Below are 27,984 nucleotides of genomic sequence, written 5' to 3' on the forward strand. Positions count from 1 at the left end.
TAGACCTATATGTTTTAATAAGGTTAGTATCACACCTCATGTAGCCTAGCCCATAGACCTATATGTTTTAATAAGGTTAGTATCACACCTCATGTAGCCTAGCCCATAGACCTATATGTTTTAATAAGGTTAGTATCACACCTCATGTAGCCTAGCCCATAGACCTATATGTTTTAATAAGGTTAGTATCACACCTCATGTAGCCTAGCCCATACACCTAAATGTTTTAATAAGGTTAGTATCACACCTCATGTAGCCTAGCCCATACACCTAAATGTTTTAATAAGGTTAGTATCACACCTCATGTAGCCTAGCCCATAGACCTATATGTTTTAATAAGGTTAGTATCACACCTCATGTAGCCTAGCCCATAGACCTATATGTTTTAATAAGGTTTGTATCACACCTCATGTAGCCTAGCCCATAGACCTATATGTTTTAATAAGGTTAGTATCACACCCCATGTAGCCTAGCCCATACACCTATATGTTTTAATAAGGTTAGTATCACACCTCATGTAGCCTAGCCCATAGACCTATATGTTTTAATAAGGTTAGTATCACACCTCATGTAGCCTAGCCCATAGACCTATATGTTTTAATAAGGTTAGTATCACACCTCATGTAGCCTAGCCCATAGACCTATATGTTTTAATAAGGTTAGTATCACACCTCATGTAGCCTAGCCCATAGACCTATATGTTTTAATAAGGTTAGTATCACACCTCATGTAGCCTAGCCCATAGGCCTATATGTTTTAATAAGGTTAGTATCACACCTCATGTAGCCTAGCCCATAGACCTATATGTTTTAATAAGGTTAGTATCACACCTCATGTAGCCTAGCCCATAGACCTATATGTTTTAATAAGGTTAGTATCACACCTCATGTAGCCTAGCCCATAGACCTATATGTTTTAATAAGGTTAGTATCACACCTCATGTAGCCTAGCCCATAGACCTATATGTTTTAATAAGGTTAGTATCACACCTCATGTAGCCTAGCCCATAGACCTATATGTTTTAATAAGGTTAGTATCACACCTCATGTAGCCTAGCCCATAGACCTATATGTTTTAATAAGGTTAGTATCACACCTCATGTAGCCTAGCCCATAGACCTATATGTTTTAATAAGGTTAGTATCACACCTCATGTAGCCTAGCCCATAGACCTATATGTTTTAATAAGGTTAGTATCACACCTCATGTAGCCTAGCCCATAGACCTATATGTTTTAATAAGGTTAGTATCACACCTCATGTAGCCTAGCCCATAGACCTATATGTTTTAATAAGGTTAGTATCACACCTCATGTAGCCTAGCCCATAGACCTATATGTTTTAATAAGGTTTGTATCACACCTCATGTAGCCTAGCCCATAGACCTATATGTTTTAATAAGGTTAGTATCACACCTCATGTAGCCTAGCCCATAGACCTATATGTTTTAATAAGGTTAGTATCACACCTCATGTAGCCTAGCCCATAGACCTATATGTTTTAATACGGTTAGTATCACACCTCATGTAGGCTAGCCCATAGACCTATATGTTTTAATAAGGTTAGTATCACACCTCATGTAGCCTAGCCCATAGACCTATATGTTTTAATAAGGTTTGTATCACACCTCATGTAGCCTAGCCCATAGACCTATATGTTTTAATAAGGTTAGTATCACACCTCATGTAGCCTAGCCCATAGACCTATATGTTTTAATAAGGTTAGTATCACACCTCATGTAGCCTAGCCCATAGACCTATATGTTTTACTAAGGTTTGTATCACACCTCATGTAGCCTAGCCCATAGACCTATATGTTTTAATAAGGTTAGTATCACACCTCATGTAGCCTAGCCCATACACCTAAATGTTTTAATAAGGTTAGTATCACACCTCATGTAGCCTAGCCCATAGACCTATATGTTTTAATAAGGTTAGTATCACACCTCATGTAGCCTAGCCCATAGACCTATATGTTTTAATAAGGTTTGTATCACACCTCATGTAGCCTAGCCCATAGACCTATATGTTTTAATAAGGTTAGTATCACACCTCATGTAGCCTAGCCCATACACCTATATGTTTTAATAAGGTTAGTATCACACCTCATGTAGCCTAGCCCATAGACCTATATGTTTTAATAAGGTTAGTATCAAACCTCATGTAGCCTAGCCCATAGACCTATATGTTTTAATAAGGTTAGTATCACACCTCATGTAGCCTAGCCCATAGACCTATATGTTTTAATAAGGTTAGTATCACACCTCATGTAGCCTAGCCCATAGACCTATATGTTTTAATAAGGTTAGTATCACACCTCATGTAGCCTAGCCCATAGACCTATATGTTTTAATACGGTTAGTATCACACCTCATGTAGGCTAGCCCATAGACCTATATGTTTTAATAAGGTTAGTATCACACCTCATGTAGCCTAGCCCATAGGCCTATATGTTTTAATAAGGTTAGTATCACACCTCATGTAGCCTAGCCCATAGACCTATATGTTTTAATAAGGTTAGTATCACACCTCATGTAGCCTAGCCCATAGACCTATATGTTTTAATAAGGTTAGTATCACACCTCATGTAGCCTAGCCCATAGACCTATATGTTTTAATAAGGTTAGTATCACACCTCATGTAGCCTAGCCCATAGGCCTATATGTTTTAATAAGGTTAGTATCACACCTCATGTAGCCTAGCCCATAGGCCTATATGTTTTAATAAGGTTAGTATCACACCTCATGTAGCCTAGCCCATAGGCCAATATGTTTTAATAAGGTTAGTCACACCTCATGTAGCCTAGCCCATAGGCCTATATGTTTTAATAAGGTTAGTCACACCTCATGTAGCCTAGCCCAAAGGCCAATATGTTTTAATAAGGTTAGTATCACACCTCATGTAGCCTAGCCCATAGGCCTATATGTTTTAATAAGGTTAGTATCACACCTCATGTAGCCTAGCCCATAGGCCTATATGTTTTTATAAGGTTTGTATCACAATTAAAGTGGCCAAATATCTTCATCAAATGAAGCACATTAAACCTGCTTTACAACCGATGTGGAGCTTAACTGGCATACAAAGTTTCAAGTTTGGGGAAGGTAATTTTCTCCATAAAAATGCACATTTATAATAAAAGCATTATATGCATAATCTAATTTGTGGCCACTTTTGATAATGGTGTTTTCTATGGGGGATAGTAGATTGACATTGGCTAGTCTGGAGTTTAGTCTCTACTGAGGGAGGGAGGGCCAGATCAGAATGACAGTCAGGACAGACTACCTAGCCAGTCAAAAGGTTACTGTACCACTACATCCATACCCCATAAGGACCAGGAGTTTTCCTGGCCAGGAAAAACTAGACGTGGAGGAAAGCTGGCCAATGATGATTTAATAATCCAATGGCTCCTTTAAGGTGCACCGGCCATTTACACATTTGAATCATTTCTATGATATGATGAAAAAATGAGTTGTAAAATTGTAAGCAAGGCATGTTGGCCAGGCAATGTAAAATCCACAAAGCTTACAAGCTTGGCACTCAGCCTATATTAAGATTTCCATATTAGGCACCTACTCCACCTAGATATTTAACACACTTTTACAGAAACCTACGATGACAATTAGTATTTCAGGGCACTCTATAACTGAAATAGCCTTAAGCGTTCATGCCTCACTGAATTCAATGTCAGTAATTGCATCCCCAGCTGGCTCTCTATATGCGGTTGCAATTGAGCTTGGGGATGAGGTTACATGTTGTCCAGTGGAAACAAAACCTCCGTTTAGATTAAAGCTACAACCACGTACGTCCATAATGTATTTAGAAATGTCTGCCTTTGTGGATTCCTTTGTTTCAGTGCTCTGTGGTAAACCAGTGGTGACAGTGGTTGGTACTATAATCCTCTCTGGTATTGCATCCTTGAAATATTGGAGCCCCTGGGATGGATGGGCCGGCTGGTCTGGATCAACTACCTCTGGGGAACATCCAGGGTAACACTTATTGACTGGCTGTGTTTGCAAGGCTAGTCTACACACTGCAGTGGTACCTGCTCGTGGTCGTGGATGTCCATGGGTCCCCCACGGATACATCGCATTATCAATTTCCTCTTTTTTGCGACTAATAGTCAGGCCTGATTGCTTTCTTCCCTAACAGGGAGCTTGGTGTTTCCACTTGTTCCTGCCCTACTTATAGCCTTGTACCTGTCTCCCTGCATTGATAAATGCCAGCTCTCACTGTGGGTAATCACCTTTAACACAGGCACGACATAACTGTTGGCTGTAAAACGGGTCTATGGCTAGCACTGCTGCTGCTGGTGTTATTGAACTAGGTCCGATGACTGCACCCTATGGTATGGCGTGTTGTTTACTGAGTGGAATTACATTTAAATACGTCAAGGTATATTACAAGGCCCTGTAGAGCTCTGTTGAAATGGTGGATATAACAGTTCAGAGAGCCCTCACCCACACAGGGCTATACCGTTAAACACAGGTCCCGCCCAGAGACAGGGAGTTTGACAGAGAGAGGCCTAGGCTGCCACCTTGGCACGGTGCCAGTCATTTCATGCCGCTCCTCATCTGGGGCTGGTTGACATGTGGCACGAGGGGCAGTGAGGCTGGCGGCAGGCACTCCACACACCCACGGCTCCCTTCAGAGAGAGAGAGATAATGTTTTGCATATAATTAGGCCACACATTAACTTGGTTTGTGAAACAAATTAGCACATTGAACAGTGCCAGGAGGGCCCTCAGGGTAGGGCAGACATGTATTTAGAGCATGCTCAGTGGTGGCCCTAATCCTAATGGGGACCACAGCAACCCACACTGGTGTCCCCATAGGGATAAAGAGTCTGCCCCGCGCCTTGCCCTTTCCACATCTAGATAGTTGTTTGTGTATTAGACAAGGCATTTAGCTGATCCAATGTGATGGTCTTTCTGCATGATTGATGACCTCCTCTTTTTGTGTGACCGCATGTTGAGGTCAAAAAGTAGCGATGCTGGGCCTCCCGGGTGGCGCAGTGGTCTAGAGCACTGCATCGCAGTGCTAACTGCGCCACCAGAGTCTCTGGGTTCGCCCCCAGGCTCTGTCGCAGCCGGCCGCGACCGGGAGGTCCGTGGGGCGACGCACAATTGGACTAGCGTCGTCCGGGTAAGGGAGGGTTTGGCCGGTAGGGATTTCCTTGTCTCATCGCGCTCCAGCGACTCCTGTGGCGGGCTGGGCGCAGTGCGTGCTAACCAAGGGGGCCAGGTGCACAGTGTTTCCTCCGACACATTGGTGCGGCTGGCTTCGAGCCCGTACGGGAGTTGTAGCGATGAGACAAGATAGTAATTACTAGCGATTGGATACCACGAAAATTGGGGAGAAAAGGGGATAAAATTTATAAAAAAATTAAAAATTTAAAAAAAGTAGCGATGCTAGAACGGTGCCTTGGTGCACACCAAATCACAACGTCTCCAACTCTAACAGATGCCCTACATGAATGACCTGGAGGAGGCAGTAGACAGAGCCCTGCACAGCCATTGGTCACCTACTGCTCTCCAGTCTTGGACTTGTGGTTGATGGATGGAGCTTAAACAGCGAGAGGAAAAGAGAGTCGCTGTGAAATATGAAAGTGTGGAATGCTTGGGGGTCAGAGTTGACTTGTTCATGTGTAATGACTTAGCCCTTGGTGTGTGTGTGTGTGTGTGTGTGTGTTTGTTTGTGTGTTTGTGTGTATGTGTATGTGTTCGTGTGTGTGTGTAGTCGTGTTTGTTTGTTTGTGTGTGTGTGTGTGTGTGTGTGTGTGTGTGTATTACGTGCATGACATTGATCTGCCTGGGATGAGAAATGTCCATTTTCATTTCCTCTAAAGGAGACAGAGGTTCTGAGAAGCTCCATGTTTTGATGTCAGGATCGGTAAGAGCCTGTTCTCTATATCACAGAGGATATCGTGTTCATCAAGATTACCCAGCCTCACCGTGTTCCTCCCTTTGATAAACTGTGAATGGAAACTTTTTGTTGAAGTGTGTGTGTTTTTCTTGCCATGATGCAGTGTGTGTCTCTGTGCCCGTTGGAGCGTGGGGGTGCTGTCAGCTTGGTTTCCTCTGTAATCGATGGATTGACGACAGTAGCGCTCCGACCCGAGTTCCGGGATTCCGCTCGGCCGAACACCCCTCTGGACCAGGGCCGGCCGCCGGGGGCCACAAGCATCGCTCTTCAGAGGGGCCTCAACCCTCTCCACATCCCTCTGTCACCTTCCCTAACCTCTAGGGGTTACAACGGTACGACCACTGAGGAGAAGATGCCGTTAGCCTGAGCAGTATGTTTGCTTGATCAGTAAAGCATGGTGTTAGGCCTGTCCCTGTCGGTAGTTTCCAGTGATCACATGGATTCCTATCTCTCATTAAAAAGTAGTCCTTAGTTCCATTTGGTTTGTTCTAGAGCAGGGGTGTCAAAGTCAAATGGACGGAGGGCCAAATAAAAAAATTTGCTACAAGCCGAGGGCCGGACTGTTCGAATGTTCATTGAAAAATTTTTAAATGACGCATATAGTCTAGTGAACCTAATTGAACCTACTGAAAACCTAACAAATATATTCCAATATGATCAGATAAATAAAGCAATATTTTCTTATGGCTCTGTCAGTAATCTTTAATTTTCAACAGACACAAAAGACAAATTTCCTTTATATAAAAATCCCCATAACATGAACATTAAATGAAAGAAACCGGTATTCAAGGCACCATCAGTAGCCTATATTTTCTATTTTAGCAAAAGTGGGCTAAATTTACTTCAAAGAAAAAAACAATAATAGCAATTTTCTATCATCCACTCAACTGAAATATTTTTAAAATATAATTGGATTGAAATACAATAAAATAAAGTGCAAAAATCTATTAATCAAAAACAACACTTTGTTTAAGGAGAAGTAACATGCAGTGAAAACAAATATTAAACTTTAACTTTTAAACTTGAACTGAGTAAAAACTCTAAATATGTGATTGCACAGTAATGTTCACTTGTTTGAGGTTGAGGGTGATACTTGGTGGTGTCCCATCTTTTCCACAAGTTCATCAATGTTCGGGGTAAGGCTCTGAGCTGAGGAAATCCTCAGAATTGAGTGGAGGTGTTCAGCAGTAAGTCGACTTCTGTGTGATGTTTTGTTCAGGTTCATCAAAGAAAACAGTTGTTCACACAGGTATGTGCTGCCAAACATAGACAACGTTTGAGCAGCCTGGATGCGCAGCTGGGGCATTGTGTCGGGGAGGAAACGGGCGAACTCCGCAGCACCCACTGCCGCATATTTTGCCCTCAGTGCATCATTGCATTGGAGGTCAATCAACTCCATTTGGAGGTTTGGTGGTGAGCTTTCCACGTCAACAGCAAATGGGTTACCGAGCAGTTCCAACCTGCTTTTTTGTGCTTCAAAGTCAGCAAATCGGCGTCGAAAGTCAGCGGCAAGCATACCTATTTTATCAGCCAACTGTGCGCTCGGGAACGCACTGGTAGAGAGCTTCTCTTTCATGGTCTGGCAGCTGGGAAAGTGGCTCAAATTTTCTTTCCGCATCTGCGTCTCCCACAGAGTCAGTTTGGTTTTAAATGCCTTCACTGTACTGTACATATCAGAGATGACATGATCCCGACCCTGCAGCTGCAAGTTCATTGCATTCAGATGACTCGTAATGTCACACAGAAAAGCCATTTCACACAGAAACATTTCGTCTCGGAGTTGTGTTGTGTCTTTCCCTTTGCTGTCCAAGAACAGACAAATCTCCTCACGAAGCGCGAAACATCTTTGAAGCACCTTTCCCTGGCTTAGCCATCGCACCTCTGTGTGATAAGGCAAATCACCATGCTCCGTTTCTAACTCCGTCAGAAATGCCTTGAACTGGCGGTGATTCAAACCTTTGGCTCTGATAAAGTTAACTGTGCGCGTGATGATGCTCATTACATGCTCCATTTTCAAGGCTTTACCGCACAACGCTTCCTGGTGTATGATACAATGATAAGCTGTCAGCTCACCTGTCGCGTTTTCCTCTTGCATCTTTTCCCGTATCTTCGCCACCAGTCCGCTCCTGTGTCCACACATCGCAGGTGCTCCGTCGGTTGTCAAACCCACGAGTTTTTCCCAAGGCAGCTCCATCTCATTTACACATCTTGACACCTCTTCATACAAATCATGCCCCGTAGTTGTGCCATGCATAGGACGTAAAGCCAAAAACTCCTCTGTCACGCTTAGGCTGGAGTCCACTCCGCGGATGAAAATTGACAACTGGGCAATGTCAGAAATGTCGGTGCTCTCATCCACAGCCAAGGAATATGCAATGAAATCTTTTCCCTTTTTCACAAGCTGCTCTTTTAGATTGATGGACAACTGGTCTACTCTCTCGGCAATGGTGTTTCTGCTCAGACTCACATTTAAAAAGAGTTGCCTTTTTTCTGGGCAAACTTCGTCACAAACTTTAATCATGCAGTTTTTGATGAAATCCCCCTCCGTAAATGGCCGGGCTGATTTAGCGATCTCTTCTGCCAAAATAAAACTGGCCTTGACAGCAGCCTGGCCTTGTGATTTGGCTTTTTTGAACAGAGCCTGTCGAGATTTGAGGCCTCGTTTTAATTCCTCTGCCTTTTGTAGCCTTTGTTCCATGTCCATATTCTTGTTTTTGTCCGCGTGTTTCGTTTCATAATGTCGTCTCAGATTATACTCTTTCAGTACCGCCACACTTTCTCCACACAGAAGACACACAGGTTTTCCAGCTACCTCCGTGAACATATACTCCGACTCCCACCTTGTTTGAAACCCCCGGTTCTCAGTGTCCACCTTCCGTTTTGCCATTTTTGATGGGTATCTGAAAGTTAATTTTACTGTGATGCTGACGACTGCTGTGCCAATAAATATTGAAATGAAGCAGCCTACTGCTCGGTGCGTCACCGTTGCATTGTGGGAAATGTAGTATTGGTGCGTGTAAAAGATCTGCGGGCTGCCGGCTTGCTGCGGTCTGCGGGCCGGTTCTAATAATAAATCAAGATCATCCCAGGGGCCGTAAAAAACCTTCTCCGGCCCGCGGGCCTTGACTCTGACATATGTGTTCTAGAGGGATAATGGAATTTTCCATGGCTCGCCATGAGGTCACTGTCTCAGAAGTGGAATGCCATGCCATCGGTATGCCGACTGCCGAGCGCAAATTCTAATATTGCAGTCTGTCACCGTAAAGTAAATTGTACTGTCCTGTTGGTATTGATCCTCTTGTATTGAGTTGAGCACAGCGTCAGATAGCCTCCAGCTGGGACTTGATGATCAGCAATGCTCAGTCTTCCGCCACTGTTTGCGTTTATGAATTATGCCCTGGTCTGCAGCGCTGAAGAATCCTCCGGGTCATCGAGGAGCCGTGGTATGTACAGGAACTGGAGACCAGAACTCTTCATTTTATAACCCCACAGACGAGCCACCCCCAGCGGAAAGAGAACTGGCACTCTCTCCCAGGGGAATCGTTCCTGGAAGTCCACTTCAATGTTTCCCTCCAAGAGCCAACCACAGAGAATACAAAGACTAAACAGAGATAATAAAATGACACAGACACATGGAAATGGCTTAAAGCCATGATACATCTTTAAACAACTCCATTCTCTATGTTATAGTGCCCTACCTTTGTATTGTAGACTTATAGGGACTTCTAGCTACTGTACATTTCCGGCTTTGTGATCAGTAGAGAGGGGGCCAACCGCAAAGCAGACCCAATTACCCAGCATCCATCCACCCAGCCTGGCTGAAACACTAACAGCTGTTCGAGCGGGAGAAGAGGCCAGGGATATATTTGGTGTGTACTGTGTTTAATCTGAGCACTTACCAGCCGGCTACCTACAGAGACAGCCTCTTTGGCCTGCGTGTGTGTGTGTGTGTGTGCGTGTGTGTGCTCGTGCATTTATGTGCCAATCCTGAGGTGTAGATGTGATTGCTTCAGCCACCTGGGGGCCTGTATATGAAGCAGGACAGACTATGAATAAGAGGCCTAGTCTGCATCACTCCAGAGCTGCAGCTTCTATGTCATGTCTCCCTAGGGACAAGAGCACACACAAAACACCCTACATCCTTCCTTTCTGTCATTCACATTGTAACTTTTATTCCCTTCCCTCTCTTTATCTCGCTCTTGCTACTCTCTCTTTCCCTGCCATATCTTTGCTCCAAGGGACAGCTCTCTTTTCTCTTTCTCTTTCTCTTTCTCTTTCTCGCTCTCGCTCTCGCTCTCTCGCTCACACACACACACATCTCTAAAGGGGCTGTGAATGAGTGGCTATATTTACAGGATGGTCAGTGAAGCTGTTTTAACATGGCAGCTCGGGTTGCTAGCTGAAAGGAAGGGGCCATTAGTGTTGGGTTTCTGTGAAAGTCCACAAAGCGCCACTGTTGATGTGGGAGGAGAGTCTGGAGATTTACAACCCTTAGGCTTTTCTTTTTCACCTTTATTTAACCAGGTAGGCTAGTTCTTCACATATAGACTCATCTGGGGCAGGTTGGCATGATCAGAGAGCACTCACCCACACAAGGCTATACCATCACACACAGGTCCCACCCAGAGACAGGGAGTTTGACAGAGAGAGGCCTAGGCTGCCAGCTTGGCATGGTGCCAGTCATTTCATGCCGCTCCTCATCTAGGGCTGGTTGTCATGTGGCACGAGGGGCAGAGAGGCAGCGAGGCTGGCGGCAGGCACTCCACACACCCACGACTCCCTTCAGAGGGAGAGAGAGAGAAGCTATATTTTATTTTTTTAAAGCCAAGAAGAAAAATACATTACATTACTTTATAAGGACTGAATGCTAAATTAAGGCTGCCAAGCCTGATACAATTTCAATCAGCACTGACATGTCAAGTGAGAGGTGTCAAAGCCCTTTAGCCCAAAAATGGCAGGAGAGTCGAAAGATCGTCTCCAACCAAATGGAGAGGCCTTAGAAGCTACCTCCCGCTGTTCAGAGGTAATTAAAATACACTACCCTGTGTATGTAAAGAATGATAAGACAGGAAAATATCACAACATGAAGCTCCTTATGGAAAATCAAGAGACACTTTTTGCTGACTATTATAAAAATGGGAACATCAGCAACCTCATCTTCCACACAAACCATCCCGTGGCATGGCACAGTGCTATATAGCCAGCAGCATACCACCCTGCATACCACTACTGGCTTGCTTCTGAAGCTAAGCAGGGTTGGTCCTGGTCAGTCCCTGGATGGGAGACCAGATGCTGCTGGAAGTGGTGTTGGAGGGCCAGTAGGAGGCACTCTTTCCTCTGGTCTAAAAAATATCCCAATGCCCCAGGGCAGTGATTGGGGACACTGCCCTGTGTAGGGTGCCGTCTTTCGGATGGGACGTTAAACGGGTGTCCTGACTCTCTGAGTCCCACTCTAAAGATCCCATGGCACTTATCGTAAGAGTAGGGGTGTTAACCCCGGTGTCCTGGCTAAATTCCCAATCTGGCCCTCAAACCATCATGGTCACCTAATAATCCCCAGTTTACATTTGGCTCATTCATCCCCCTCCTCTCCCCTGTAACTATTCCCCAGGTCGTTGCTGCAAATGAGAACGTGTTCTCAGTCAACTTACCTGGTAAAATAACGGTAAAATAAAATAAATAAAAATAAAAATAAATTAACCAGACCATCTCCTGGCATGGCAGAGTGCTATATTAACCAGACCATCTCCTGGCATGGCACAGTGCTATATTAACCAGACCATCTCCTGGCATGGCACAGTGCTATATTAACCAGACCATCTCCTGGCATGGCACAGTGCTATATTAACCAGACCATCTCCTGGCATGACACAGTGCTATATTAACACAGACCATCTCCTGGGATGGCACAGTGCTATATTAACCAGACCATCCCCTGGCATGACACAGTGCTATATTAACCAGACCATCCCCTGGCATGGCACAGTGCTATATTAACCAGACCATCCCCTGGCATGGTACAGTGCTATACAGTCCACCTCAGACCCTGACCATAGCGTCGACATCACAGCAGAACAGTCCACCTCAGACCCTGACCATAGCATCGACATCACAGCAGAACAGTCCACACCAGACCCTGACCATAGCGTCGACATCACAGCAGAACAGTCCACCTCAGACCCTGACCATAGCGGCGACACCACAGCAGAACAGTCCACCTCAGACCCTGACCATAACGTCGACACCACAGCAGAACAGTCCACACCAGACCCTGACAATAGCGTCGACACCACAGCAGAACAGTCCACACCAGACCCTGACCAGGATAGCGCCGACATCACAGCAGAACAGACAAATGAAGAACCCCAAGCCCAGGGGCTCTCACCCCCTCTGAGCACCCCCCTGTCAGCCACCCTGATAGCCCTCCTGACAACCCCCCCACACCCACTGAGGACATACACAGGACACAGATTGTTCTCCTTATGAACTCAAATGGGAAATATGTACAAGAAAAACAACTTTTCCCCAAACACAATGTGTCTAAACTCTGGTGTCCAAACACCCAGCGCCCCCTAGACCTTCTCTCTGAGGACCAACTAGGTTCACCTAGCCACATTATAATACACACAGGCACAAATGGCCTGAGAGCACAGCAGGAAAGGGTGGCCACAGCACTGAAGGGAGTGATTGAAAAAGATTATTCTACTTTCCCCAATGCACAAGTGGTTATCTCCACCCTGCTACCACGAAAAGACTTCCACCCTGCTACCATACAACGGGTAAACGCAGGTATTTCCCGTGACTGTGCCTCAAAACCAAATGTTTTCCTGGCCCACCACTCCACCCTGGACTTGAACAGCCTCTATGACCAGGTCCACCTATACAAGGCAGCAGTACCCACCTTCGCCCGGACTTTAAAGGACATCGCTCTCAAACGTAGCCCCAACACTTCACACAGGAGAAACAGATCAATAGACACCCCGCCCAGACCAGCGAGACACCCTCCCAGACCTGCAGGACCCCCCAGAACCTACACATAGTAGAACCACGCCAAGAGGACTTGCATCCAGACCACAACACCACCAGCCACATACACACCCCCACCCCAACCAATCAACCCCCCCAAGTCAACCATGCCCACACCCCATTTAGCCCCCCTCAGATCAGACCTATGCCCCTCGTGCCCACCCCATGCACCCCACCCCCGCAAAGAGGTCCTCAACACGGAAGTCACACATACGCCCAGGCCGTGAGCCGGCAAACAGCCCCAACCACCACTCTTACACTAGCCCAAGCCAATGGCATGTACCAGATGCTCAGTAGGCTCTGCTCAAACTTACTGGCCTGAGGCCAAACCACACGACCAACAACATTGGACACTTTATGGAACACAAAGCCTTCACTATCTCATCCTGGAATATCCAAGGACTGAGGTCATCTGCCTTTGGCCTAAATAGCAGGAACCTGGACTTCACCAAAGAAATCGGTAATACAAATATTGTCATCCTGCAAGAAACGCCCAAACAGATCCACAGATGATGCAATCTCTATTACACTCCACACTGCCCTTTCCCAAATGGACGAAAGGAACACTTATGTGAGAATGCTATTCATTGACTACAGCTCAACGTTCAACACCATAGTACCCTCAAAGCTCATCACTAAGCTAAGGATCCTGGGACTAAACACCTCCTTCTGCAACTGGATCCTGGACTTCCTGATGGGCCGCCCCCAGGTGGTGAGGGTAGGTAGCAACACATCTGCCACACTGATCCTCAACACTGGAGCTCCCCAGGGGTGTGTGCTCAGTCCCCTCCTGTACTCCCTGTTCACCCATGACTGCATGGCCAGGCACGACTCCAACACCATCATTAAGTTTGCAGACGACACAACAGTGGTAGGCTTGATCACCGACAATGACGAGACAGCCTATAGGGAGGAGGTCAGAGACCTGGCCGGGTGGTGCCAGAATAACAACCTCTCCCTCAATGTAACCAAGACTAAGGAGATGATTGTGGACTACAGGAAAATAAGGACCGAGAACGCCCCCATTCTCATCGACGGTGCTGTAGTGGAGCAGGTTGAGAGCTTCAAGTTCCTTGGTGTCCACATCAACAACAAACTAGAATGGTCCAAACACACCAAGACAGTCGAAGAAGGCACGACAAAGCCTATTCCCCCTCAGGAATCTAAAAAGATTTGGCATGGGTCCTCAGATCCTCAAAAGGTTCTACAGCTGCAACATCGAGAGCATCCTGACTGGTTGTATCACTGCCTGGTACGGCAATTGCTCGGGCCTCTGACCGCAAGGCACTACAGAGGGCAGCTAAGCTGTCTGCCATCCAGGACCTCTACACCAGGCGGTGTCAGAGGAAGGCCCTAAAGTGCCAAGTCTAGGAGCAGATTTTTGTTGCGATTGCAAACGTAATAAAATGGTGGTCCGATAGTCCAGGATTATGGGGAAAAACATTAAGATCTACAACATTTATTCCATGGGACAAAACTAGGTCCAGAGTATGACTGTGGCAGTGAGTAGGTCCAGAGACATGTTGGACAAAACCCACTGAGTCGATGATGGCTCCGAAAGCCTTTTGGAGTGGGTCTGTGGACTTCTCCATATGAATATTAAAATCCCCCAAAATTAGAATATGATCTGCTATGACTACAAGGTCCGATAGGAATTCAGGGAACTCAGAGAGGAGCGCTGTATATGGCCCAGGAGGCCTGTAAACAGTAGCTATAAAAAGTGATTGAGTAGGCTGCATAGATTTCATGACTAGAAGCTCAAAAGACGAAAACGTCTTTTTTTTTTTTGTAAATTGAAATTTGCTATCGTAAATGTTAGCAACACCTCCGCCTTTGCAGGATGCACAGGGGATATGGTCACTAGTGTAACCAGGAGGTGAGGCCTCATTTAACACAGTAAATTCATCAGGCTTAAGCCATGTTTCAGTCAGGCCAATCACATCAAGATTATGATCAGTGATTAGTTCATTGATTTTAACTGCCTTTGAAGTGAGGGATCTAACATTAAGTAACCCTATTTTGAGATGTGAGGTATCACGATCTCTTTCAATAATGGCAGGGATGGAGGAGGTCTTTATCCTAGTGAGATTGCTAAGGCGAACACCGCCATGTTTAGTTTTGCCCAACCTAGGTCGAGGCACAGACACAGTCTCAATGGGGATGGCTGAGCTGACTACACTGACTATGCTAGTGGCAGACTCCACTAAGCTGGCAGGTTGGCTAACAGCCTGCTGCCTGGCCTGCACCTTATTTCATTGTGGAGCTAGAGGAGTTAGAGCCCTGTCTATGTTGGTAGATAAGATGAGAGCACCCCTCCAGCTAGGATGGAGTCCGTCACTCCTCAGCAGGTCAGGCTTGGTCCTGTTTGTGGGTGAGTCCCAGAAAGAGGGCCAATTATCTACAAATTCTATATTTTGGGAGGGGCAGAAAACAGTTTTCAACCAGCGATTGAGTTGTGAGACTCTGCTGTAGAGCTCGTCACTCCCCCTAACTGGGAGGGGGCCAGAGACAATTACTCGATGCCGACACATCTTTCTAGCTGATTTACACGCTGAAGCTATGTTGCGCTTGGTGACCTCTGACTGTTTCATCCTAACATCGTTGGTGCCGACGTGGATAACAATATCTCTATACTCTCTACACTCGCCAGTTTTAGCTTTAGCCAGCACCATCTTCAGATTAGCCTTAACGTCGGTAGCCCTGCCCCCTGGTAAACAGTGTATGATCGCTGGGTGATTCGTTTTAAGTCTAATACTGCGGGTAATGGAGTCGCCAATGACTAGGGTTTTCAATTTGTCAGAGCTAATGGTGGGAGCCTTCAGCGTCTCAGACCCCGTAACGGGAGGAGTAGAGACAAGAGAAGACTCGGCCTCAGACTCCGACTCGCTACTTAATGGGGAAAACCGGTTGAAAGTTTCTGTAGGCTGAATGAGCGACACCAGTTGAGCATTCCTACAGCATTTCCCTCCAGAAGCCATGAGAAAGTTGTCCGGCTGCGGGGACCGTGCAAGGGGATTTATACTAACGTTACTATCTGTACTTACTGGTGGCACAGACGCTGTTTCATCCTTTCCTACACTGAAATTACCCTTGCTTAACCTGTCTAGGATCAGCGTGGCGCTAGCGGCACACCCCCCCCCCCCCCCACTGAAAAACCAGTGCCGCGAAATTCAAAAAAAATATTTTTTTAAAATATTTAACTTTCACACATTAAAGTCCAATACAGCTAATGAAAGACACAGATCTTGTGAATCCAGTCAACATTTCCGATTTTTAAAATGTTTTACAGGGAAGACACAATATGTAAAGATGTACATCTATTACCTAAAAACACATTAGCATAATCCACCATCTTTTATTTGTCCACCAACACCAGTAGCCATCACCAATTCGGCTAAACTAAGATATTTATAGCCCCTAACCAACAAAAAAACTCATTAGATGACAGTCTGATAACATATTTATGGTATGGGATAGGTTTTGTTAGAAAAAAGTGCATATTTCAGGTAGATGGCATAGTTTACAATTGCACCCACCATCACAAATGGACTAGAATAATTACAATGAGCAACGTGTTTACCTAACTACTAATCATCAAACATTTCGTAAAAATACACAGCATACACGAATCGAAAGACACAGATCCTGTGAATACAGACAATATTTCAGATTTTCTAAGTGTCTTACAGCGAAAACACAATAAATCGTTATATTAGCTTAGCACATAGCAATTAGCAGCCCAGCATTGATTCTAGCCAAAGTGAGCGATAAAAGTCAACATCGCCAAAAGATATTAATTTTTTCACTAACCTTCTCAGAATTCTTCCGATGACACTCCTGTAACATCACATTACAACATGCATATACAGTTTGATCGAAAATGTTTATATTTAGCCACCAAAATCATGGTTAGACAATGTGAAATGTAGACAAGCTGGTAAAGAAAAAGTCCTTGCGCCACTTAGACAGTGATCTACTCTTATACATAAATACTCATAAACGTGACTAAAAAATATAGGGTGGACAGGGATTGATAGACAATTTAATTCTTAATACAATTGCGGAATTACATTTTTTAATTTATCCTTACTTTTCAATACAGTTTGCGCCAAGCGAAGCTACGTCAAAAAACATGGCGTCCTAAGCCACTAAAATGTTTCGACAGAAACACGATTTATCATAATAAAAATGTCCTACCTTGAGCTGTTCTTCCATCAGTATCTTGGGCAAAGGATCCTTTCTTGGGAGAAATCGTCTTTTGGTGGAAAGCTGTCCTCTTGCCATGTGGAAATGTCAACTGCGTTCGGGATGAACTGAAAAGCGTGCCCAACTTTTCACATCGTTGCAAAAATAAATGTCCCAAAATCGCACTAAACGGATATAAATTGCTATAAAACGCTTTAAATTAACTACTTTATGATGTTTGTAACTCCTATAACGAGTGAAAAGATGACCGGAGAAATATAACAGGCTAAACTAACGCTTGGAACAGGAGAGGGTCGGTGTCTTCCACGCGCGTTACGCAGCAAGAAAAGACTTGCTAGCTAAAGGTTTTTTTCATTTGTAGTGCCTGTGAACGCGCAATCGACCCCATTGGAATCGTCATCACGTAAAGGCATCCAGGGGAAGACGTAAGAAGTGTCCGTATAGTCATAGCAACGACAGTGCCCTTTTAACTGACTTCAGAAAAGTGGCCAACATTTCTCAAATCTGACTCCATGTCAGGGAAATTGCTGTAGAATGGGCTCTGTTCCACTTAGAGACAAAATTTCAACTCCTATAGAAACTATAGACTGTTTTCTATCCAATAATAATAATAATATGCATATTGTACGATCAAGGATTTTGTGGGAAGCCGTTTAAAAAATTAGCCAAATTAGCATAAATAGTCTAAACAGCGCCCCCATCCCCAACAGGTTAACGAATGCGTCTGAAGCTGGGCTTGCAGCACAGCTATCCTCGCCATAAGGCGATCGTTCTCCTGTATATTATGAGTACAGCGACTGCAATTAGAAGACATCATGTTAATGTTACTACTTAGCTTCGGCGGTTGGAGGTCCTGACGAACCATGTCCAGATAAAGCGTCCGGAGTGAAAGAGTTGAATGAGGGAAAATAGTTGTGATGTAAAAACTAAAAATATAAACGGTAATTAAAAAGAAAACGTAAAGTTGTCAGCTAGCAAAGTAAGGTTGGCAACAAAACGCACAGCAACAAAACGCACAGCAACACGTCTGCAAATTCAAGAGGAAGTGATGTCCACAAAGTGACGTCCACAAACGTCCACTATTTACCTCACTCCCTGTGACTCAATCATGAGGAATCAAAGCCAAAGGAACTGAGTAATGTAAAAAAATGCTATAGATGGAAGGAATGCCGTTTGGAAACCTACCAAAAAACAATTAGCCAACAACAAATTCAATCCCTTTTAGACAACTTCCTGGGTAAAACATTCCACTGTAATAGTGAAGGTGTAAACTTGGCAGTAGAAAATCTTACAGTATATTTGACCTGTATATATATTTGATCAGCTTCCCTATCAAATCTAAAAATCTCAGATGGAAAACCGAAGAAAATGAACAACAATGACAAATGGTTTGATGAAGAATGCAAAAATCTAAGAAAGAAATTGAGAAACCTGTCCAACCAAAAACAAAGAGACCCGGAAAACCTGAGTCTACGCCTTCACTATGGTGAATCACTAAAACAATACAGAAATACACTACGGAAAAAGAAGGAACAGCACATCAGAAATCAGCTCAATTTAATTGAAGAATCCATAGACTCTAACCACGTCTGGGAAAATTGGAAAACACTAAACAAACAACAATACGAAGAATTATCCAAAATGGAGATGTATGGGTAAACCACTTTTCTAATCTTTTTGGCTCTATATCAGAGAACAAACAGCAAGAACATATACATGATCAAATACAAATCTTAGAATCAACTATTAAAGACTAACAGAGCCCACTGGATTCTCCAATTACCTTGAATGAACTACAGGACAAAATAAATGATCATTAACAGCAGACTCGTACATTTCCTCAGTGAAAACAATGTACTGAGCAAATGTCAAATTGTCTTTTTACCAAATGACCGTACAACAGACCACATATTCACCCTGCACACCCTAATTGACAAACAAACAAACCAAAACAAAGGCAGTCTTCTCATGCTTTGTTGATTTCAAAAAAGCCTTCGACTCAATTTGGCATGAGGGTCTGCTATACAAATTGATGGAAAGTGGTGTTGGGGGAAAAACATACAATTATAAAATTATAAAATCCATGTACACAAACAACAAGTGTGCGGTTAAAATAGGCAAAAAACACACACATTTCTTCCCACAGGGCTGTGGGGTGAGACAGGGATGCAGCTTACGCCCCACCCTCTTCAACATATATATCAACGAACTGGCGCGGGCACTAGAAAAGTCTGCAGCACCCGGCCTCACCCTACTAGACTCTGAAGTCAAATGTCTACTGTTTGCTGATGATCTGGTGCTTCTTTCACCAACCAAGGAGGGCCTAGAGTAGCACCTAGATATTCTGCACAGATTCTGCCAGACCTGGGCCCTGACAGTAAATCTTAGTAAGACCAAAATAATGGTGTCCCAAAAAAGGTCCAGTCGCCAGGACCACATATACAAATTCCATCTAGACACCGTTGCCCTAGAGCACACAAAAAACTATACATACCTTGGCATAAACATCAGCGCCAAAGGTAACTTCCACAAAGCTGTGAATGATCTGAGAGACCAGGTAAGAAGGGCATTCTATGCCATCAAAAGGAACATAAAATTCAACATACCAATTAGGATCTGGATAAAAAATACTTGATTCAGTTATAGAACCCATTGCCCTTTATGGTTGTGAGGTCTGGGGTCCGCTCACCAACCAAGAATTCACAAAATGGGACAAACGCCAAATTGAGACTGCATGTAGAATTCTGCAAAAATATCCTCCGTGTACAACGTAGAACACCAAATAATGCATGCAGAGCAGAATTAGGCCTATACCCTTCTAATTATAAAAATCCAGAAAAGAGACGTTAAATTCTACAACCACCTAAAAGGAAGCGATTCCCAAACCTTCCATAACAAAGCCATCACCTACAGAGAGATGCACCTGGAGAAGAGTCCCCTAAGCAAGCTGGTCCTGGGGCTCTGTTCACAAACACAAACACACCCCACAGAGCCCCAGGACAGCAACACAATTAGACCCAACCAAATCATGAGAAAACAAAAAGATAATTACTTGGCACATTGGAAAGAATTAACAAATAAACTGAGCAAACTAGAATGCTATTTGGCCCTAAACAGAGAGTACACAGTGGAAGAATACCTGACCACTGTGACTGACCCAAACTTAAGGAAAGCTTTGACTATGTACAGTGAGCATAGCCTTGCTATTGAGAAAGGCTCTCAAGAGAAGACAGGCTATGTGCACACTGCCCACAAAATTAGGTGGAAACTGAGCTGCACTTCATAACCTCCTGCCCAATGTATTACCATATTAGAGACACATATTTCCCTCAGATTACACAGATCCACAAAGAATTAGAAAACAAACCCGATGTTGATTAAACTCCGATATCTACTGTGTGAAATACCAGTGTGCCATCACTGCAGCAAGATTTGTGACCTGTTGCCACAAGAAAAGGTCAACCAGTGAAAAACAAACACCATTGTAAATACAACCCATATTTATTTTCCCTTTTGTACTTTAACCATTTGTACATCGTTACAACACTGTATATATACATAATACGACATCTGTAATATCTTTATTCTTTTGAAACTTCTGTGAGTGTAATGTTTACTGTTAATTTATAATGTTTATTTCACTTTTGTATATTATCTACCTCACCTGCTTTGGCAATGTTAACATATGTTTCCCATGCCAATAAAGCCCCTTGAATTGAGAAAGAGATAGAGAAGTAGAGAGAGAGACAGAGGGACAACTGGCAGCCCTACATAGTCAGCATAACAGATATCTAATAGATAACTCTGTTGAATAGATAACCCCTGTTGAATGGATGCTGTGTTCGAGCACAGTCATCCCAGTAGTAACACAATCCTCTTGGCTCTGTGTCTGAGGCTACAGAGATACAGAGAGATTAGCTCCTCTGTCTCAGCCCTGACGGCCATGCTGCACTGTCACTGTGGGAAGCTGCGGGCACACATCCATACTCTGTCTTTCTCACACACATTGAAACTCATGCACGCACAGAGAGAGAGAGATACACACACACACAGTCACACACAGTGATGATTTGTGCCAGAGGGGAGATCAGTGGTAGACTGGCACTGGGAGACTGCCTCAGTCTCTCACAAAAGAACACCCATATCCCACAATGCCCTTCTCTCCTCGTCTCTGAACAAAGGGCATGTACAGGCCCACAATCTCTGATCTCACTCATCCCTCTGACCTTAATGCACTCTTTCTTCCCCCTCCCCTCTCTTCCTCTCTCCCTCTCTCTCTCCCTTTCTCTCTCTCTCTCAATTTCTCTTCCTCTTTCTTCCTATCCCTCTCTCTTGTCTTGAATTATGCTTGTTTACTACAAGGCTGACTGACACGTTACATTGATTCTGACAAGATACATTGATTCTGACAGGTTACATTGATTCTGACAGGATACATTGATTCTGACAAGTTACATTGATTCTGACAGGATACATTGATTCTGACAGGATACATTGATTCTGACAAGTTACATTGATTCTGACAGGATACATTGATTCTGACAGGATACATTGATTCTGACAGGTTACATTGATTCTGACAGGATACATTGATTCTGACAGGTTACATTGATTCTGACAAGATACATTGATTCTGACAGGATACATTGATTCTGACAGGATACATTGATTCTGACAAGATACGTTGATTCTGACAGGATACATTGATTCTGACAGGATACATTGATTCTGACAGGATACATTGATTCTGACAGGATACATTGATTCTGACAGGATACATTGATTCTGACAGGATACATTGATTCTGACAAGATACATTGATTCTAACAGGAAAAATTGATTCTGACATGATACATTGATTCTGAAAGGTTACATTGATTCTGTAGTAGGGGAAACTTTATGAGATGGTGTTTGATTGCCCACTACAGCCTGTTGTGGTAATACAGTGGGGAGAACAAGTATGTACATCATGTATAGCACCAACACTACTACTACACTGTACATCATGTATAGTACCAACACTACTACTACACTGTACATCATGTATAGTACCAACACTACTACTACACTGTACATCATGTATAGCACCAACACTACTACTACACTGTACATCATGTATAGTACCAACACTACTACTACACTGTACATCATGTATAGCACCAACACTACTACTACACTGTACATCATGTATAGTACCAACACTACTACTACACTGTACATCATGTATAGTACCAACACTACTACACTGTACATCATGTATAGTACCAACACTACTACTACACTGTACATCATGTATAGTACCAACACTACTACTACACTGTACATCATGTATAGCACCAACACTACTACTACACTGTACATCATGTATAGTACCAATATAAATCACTTATACAGTGGGGAAAATAAGTATTTGATACACTCCCGATTTTGCAGGTTTTCCTACTTACAAAGCATGTAGAGGTTTGTAATTTTTATCATAGGTACACTTCAACTGTGAGAGACGGAATCTAAAACAAAAATCCAGAAAATCACATTGTATGATTTTTAAGTAATTCATTTGCATTTTATTGCATGACATAAGTATTTGATACATCAGAAAAGCAGAACTTAATATTTGTTACAGAAACCTTTGTTTGCAATTACAGAGATCATACGTTTCCTGTAGTTCTTGACCAGGTTTGCACACACTGCAGCAGGGATTTTGGCCCACTCCTCCATACAGACCTTCTCCAGATCCTTCAGGTTTCGGGGCTGTCGCTGGGCAATACGGACTTTCAGTTCCCCCCAAAGATGTTCTATTGGGTTCAGGTCTGGTGACTGGCTAGGCCACTCCAGGACCTTGAAATGTTTCTTACGGAGCCACTCCTTAGTTGCCCTGGCTGTGTGTTTTGGGTCGTTGTCATGCTGGAAGATCCAGCCACGACCCATCTTCAATGCTCTTACTGAGGGAAGGAGGTTGTTGGCCAAGATCTCGCGATACATGGCCCCACCCATCCTCCCCTCAATACGGTGCAGTCGTCCTGTCTCCTTTGCAGAAAAGCATCCCCAAAGAATGATGTTTCCACCTCCATGCTTCACGGTTGGGATGGTGTTCTTGGGATTTTACTCATCCTTCTTCTTCCTCCAAACACGGCGAGTGGAGTTTAGACCAAAAAGCTCTATTTTTGTCTCATCAGACCACATGACCTTCTCCCATTCCTCCTCTGGATCATCCAGATGGTCATTGGCAAACTTCAGACGGGCCTGGACATGCGCTGGCTTGAGCAGGGGGACCTTGCGTGCGCTGTAGGATTTTAATCCATGACGGCGTAGTGTGTTACTAATGGTTTTCTTTGAGACTGTGGTCCCAGCTCTCTTCAGGTCATTGACCAGGTCCTGCCGTGTAGTTCTGGGCTGCTCCCTCACCTTTTTCAGAATCATTGATGCCCTAGAGGTGAGATCTTGCATGGAGCCCCAGACCGAGGGTGATTGACCGTCATCTTGAACTTCTTCCATTTTCTAATAATTGCGCCAACAGTTGTTGCCTTCTCACCAAGCTGCTTGCCTATTGTCCTGTAGCCCATCTCAGCCTTGTGCAGGTCTACAATTTTATCCCTGATGTCCTTACACAGCTCTCTGGTCTTGGCCATTGTGGAGAGGTTGGAGTCTGTTTGATTGAGTGTGTGGACAGGTGTCTTTTATACAGGTAACGAGTTCAAACAGGTGCAGTTAATACAGGTAATGAGTGGAGAACAGGAGGGCTTCTTAAAGAAAAACTAAGGTCTGTGAGAGCCAGAATTCTTACTAGTTGGTTGGTGATCAAATACTTATGTCATGCAATAAAATGCTAATGAATTACTTAAAAATCATACAATGTGATTTTCTGGATTTTTGGACCTCTACATGCTTTGTAAGTAGGAAAACCTGCAAAATCGGGAGTGTATCAATTACTTATTTTCCCCACTGTATAAGTGATTTATATTGGTACTATACATGATGTACAGTGTAGTAGTAGTGTTGGTACTATACATGATGTACAGTGTAGTAGTGTTGGTACTATACATGATGTACAGTGTAGTAGTAGTGTTGGTACTATACATGATGTACAGTGTAGTAGTGTTGGTACTATACATGATGTACAGTGTAGTAGTAGTGTTGGTACTATACATGATGTACAGTGTAGTAGTAGTGTTGGTGCTATACATGATGTACAGTGTAGTAGTAGTGTTGGTACTATACATGATGTACAGTGTAGTAGTAGTGTTGGTGCTATACATGATGTACAGTGTAGTAGTAGTGTTGGTACTATACATGATGTACAGTGTAGTAGTAGTGTTGGTACTATACATGATGTACAGTGTAGTAGTGGTGTTGGTACTATACATGATGTACAGTGTAGTAGTAGTGTTGGTGCTATACATGATGTACAGTGTAGTAGTAGTGTTGGTGCTATACATGATGTGCAGTGTAGTAGTAGTGTTGGTACTATACATGTTATACAGTGTAGTAGTAGTGTTGGTACTATACATGTTATACAGTGTAGTAGTAGTGTTGGTGCTATACATGATGTACAGTGTAGTAGTAGTGTTGGTACTATACATGATGCACAGTGTAGTAGTAGTGTTGGTACTATACATGATGTACAGTGTAGTAGTAGTGCTTTGTAGGATCAGCACCAGTGGTTTTCTGTATGGCTGGGACCATTCAGATAAGAGTGAAGGAAACAGCCGGCTACAGACAGTGAAACTGATCCGTTCTCTCCCCCTCCCTCTGTCTCTGTCTCCGTCTCTGTCTCTGTTATGGGTTGAGCTAGAGTAGAAAGCAGAACGGGGAGGACAACACAATGTGACCTCAGGGACTTTTTCCACCAGGGTGAATGGGGTCAACAGAGTTTATCAGAGTTCGTCACGATGTGAGGAAAAGTGCAGTCGACATGGACTCATTAGAGAGCCAGAAAAGAGACGGAGATAGAAAGAGAGATATATGTAGGGAGGGATGGAGATGGAGAGAGAGAACATGGATATGAACAGCTGTTGGAGGCATTACTCAACATCTGTCCTGCTCTTCACTTAGAGTGGTCTGCTTACCAGGGCAGCCGGAACTGACACACACACACACACACACACACACACACACACACACACACACACACACACACACACACACACACACACACACACACACACACACACACACACACACACAGCCAATTTCATAACTCACACATGCTAATCTTAATCACTAGCAATCTGAAATGTCCAGTACAATTTTCTGTGTTTTGTGTTTTCCTTAATTCTCGACACCCTGAGCCAAATCTGAGGTGTACGCTGGCCAACTACTTGATTTATGTCTCATCTGTCATAAGAGACTTTATCTTCCCTTCTGTTTGTTGTGTTCTTATATTCAGCCCTAAAACACAGTTCCCTCTATTCAAGATTAAAACCTACAATTTGTTTATAATGATTTTTGCTTGAAGGATAAGGAGTGATATTATCTCCATCCTTGGTAATGAGGTGGTGTTTCATTTCCTGTGTCATGTTCCGTAGGGTGCCCGCCCTGCCTCATCTGAGTCACAGCAACAGGGAACATGTCACACACACACACACACACACACACACACACACACACACACACAGCTCTAGTACTGCAACGTGTGGTCTCCCATGGGCGACACCGCTGCTACTAGAGCATTGTGGGAAAATGCTAATATTGACACCCGCTCGATCTGTGTTTAAATACTAGAGTAATTCATCAATTACATCGGGCAACATGACTCATATTGTTAATACTGAGGCTTGCAAATACTACTATGGTGCTATTGTTAGGTAAAAGCTGCCATGGCTTTACACAGTAGCAGTTGTGCAGAGGAATAGCCTACAGCCAAACATCCATGTGGACAGAATTGTTACAGACATCTATGCATATAGTGTCCTTTACATATGGACCTGGCTAAATCAATGGCTTGACGTACGTTGATATGATCTGATGCATCTATGTGTGCATTTCCTGCAGGTGTTTGACCGCGTGAGGGAGGACAACCCAGACTTCCATCAGAAGATAGTTCCTATCAGCAGTGAGTTGACACAGCCTGCCCTGGCCATCAGTCCTGAGGACGTAGAGAGACTGACCTCCTGCGTCAACATCATCTTCCACTGTGCTGCCACCATCCGCTTCGACGAACCCCTCAAGTGAGGACCACACCCCCTACACACTAACTCTTCCTCTATCACCTAGCTATCATGCTAACTCACTACTTTGTCAACTCAACGAATCAAATCCGTTTGACTCTATATAAATGCATGGACATAGCTTGTGTCTGACACAGAGAGAGGTACAAAGACATAGAGATCCAATTAAATGACGTCAACACAGTAGACAGTCTCTAGTTGAGAGGAGTTTAGCCCGTATAGGGGCCAGGGTCATCTTTATCTTGGACACGTGTTTTATTTTGAAGTTTTACTTGGGTCTGGTTTATGGGGTTGGAGGGTTTTGCTTTGTCATTGTCCCGAGTACCAGGAAGTGCCCATTGTCCAGGGACTTCCTACAGGAAGTGATGTTTGGTTGATAGTGTGGACTGTTTGTGTTCTGGTGTTGACTAATGGGAAGGCTGATACATTTAGAGTAAGATGAGAATGTTGAGAAACACAACAGAGATCCCACGATAATATAGCGTCTGTGTAGCGTCTATCAAGCAACATTGTTGACCTAAAATGGTTGACAGGCAAACACTTACAGAAATAGTCATCAAAATCCAATGCAATGTTGAGCGAAAAAAGTCTTATAGAATAGTCACATTGAATTTATAATAAGGATTTTGAAACTGTTTAAGTTTTCAATATTCCATATGGTTTCATCATCTCACGTAGTAGAGAGTGCATCGATGTTCCATGTGGTGAGAGAGAGACGGACAGATAGAGAGAGAGATGTATCCAGGGAGTTGTCAACGGTGGGTGTAGCTGGTGCATTGAAGTCAGGCGCAGGAGAGCAGAGAAGAGTGGACACGAAGCACTTTACTGAGGCACATAGTAAGACCAGAATGCAACAGCGTCACCAAAACCAAATGCCCAAAACAAGTAAGACAGCACAAAGTACCACAAACAAAGTACAAAGTACCGGCTGCCACGAAACACAGGTATACATAAAACCTGGCGAATAACCAGCCGGAAGCGTGCCAACCTCGACAATAAACAATACCCCACACAGACATGGAGGGAACAGAGGGCTAAATACACGTAGTAATTATGAGCAGACGTAAACCAGGTGTGCAGGAAAACAAGACAAAAAAATTGAAAGGTGGAGCAGCGATGGCTAGAAGACCGGTGACGTCGACCGCCGAACGCCGCCTGAACAAGGAGAGGGACCGACTTTGGCGGAAGTCATGACAGGAGTCTGCAGGTAGCTATCTGTAGGGGGTAGAGAGATGTCTTTAGATGTCTCCTACTCAGTGAGGAAGCAGGAATGAGGTGTTCAGAGGGATTATTAAAACATTAAAGAGCTCTGTGTCTATCTGTCTCAGTGTATTCTCACAAGCCTTCATCATACTGTTAAATACGCCTGTCTGGGTGTCTGTGTGGCTGCTGGGAACAGATCCCATTGAGTAGGACAGACAGGACACCCTTAAGGGAGGAGATGCAGTCAGAGAGGTGAAAGGAGGTGTGGGGAGGCGGGACATTAGCCATGATTGACAGCTCAGTTAAGGAAAAGCTGTGAGAGTGTTCTCTGAACAGCATCCTAGCTCTCTTCTCCTCCCTCTTTCACTTTGTCTTTTCTCTTTTCACCCCTACCTCTCCATCCCTTCCTCTGTATTTCTCTCTCTTTCTCCCCTGTTCTCTCTCACGTTCTCTCGTCTGACACA

The 27,984-nt window shown here is 44.0% G+C and overlaps 1 protein-coding gene across 1 annotated transcript in view; it reads left to right on the forward strand.

Moving 5' to 3' along the window:
• Nucleotides 1–27,984, forward strand: part of LOC129838230 (fatty acyl-CoA reductase 1-like) — an 87,777-nt gene that overhangs the window by 32,364 nt on the left and 27,429 nt on the right. Inside the window, exon 3 of the mRNA XM_055905025.1 lies at nt 26,142–26,317. Coding sequence (XP_055761000.1) covers nt 26,142–26,317 — 176 coding nt within the window. The remainder of the gene's footprint in view (nt 1–26,141; nt 26,318–27,984) is intronic.

This window comes from Salvelinus fontinalis, chromosome 39, assembly GCF_029448725.1.
Source record: "Salvelinus fontinalis isolate EN_2023a chromosome 39, ASM2944872v1, whole genome shotgun sequence".
In the NCBI taxonomy this organism is placed as follows: Eukaryota; Metazoa; Chordata; class Actinopteri; order Salmoniformes; family Salmonidae; genus Salvelinus; species Salvelinus fontinalis.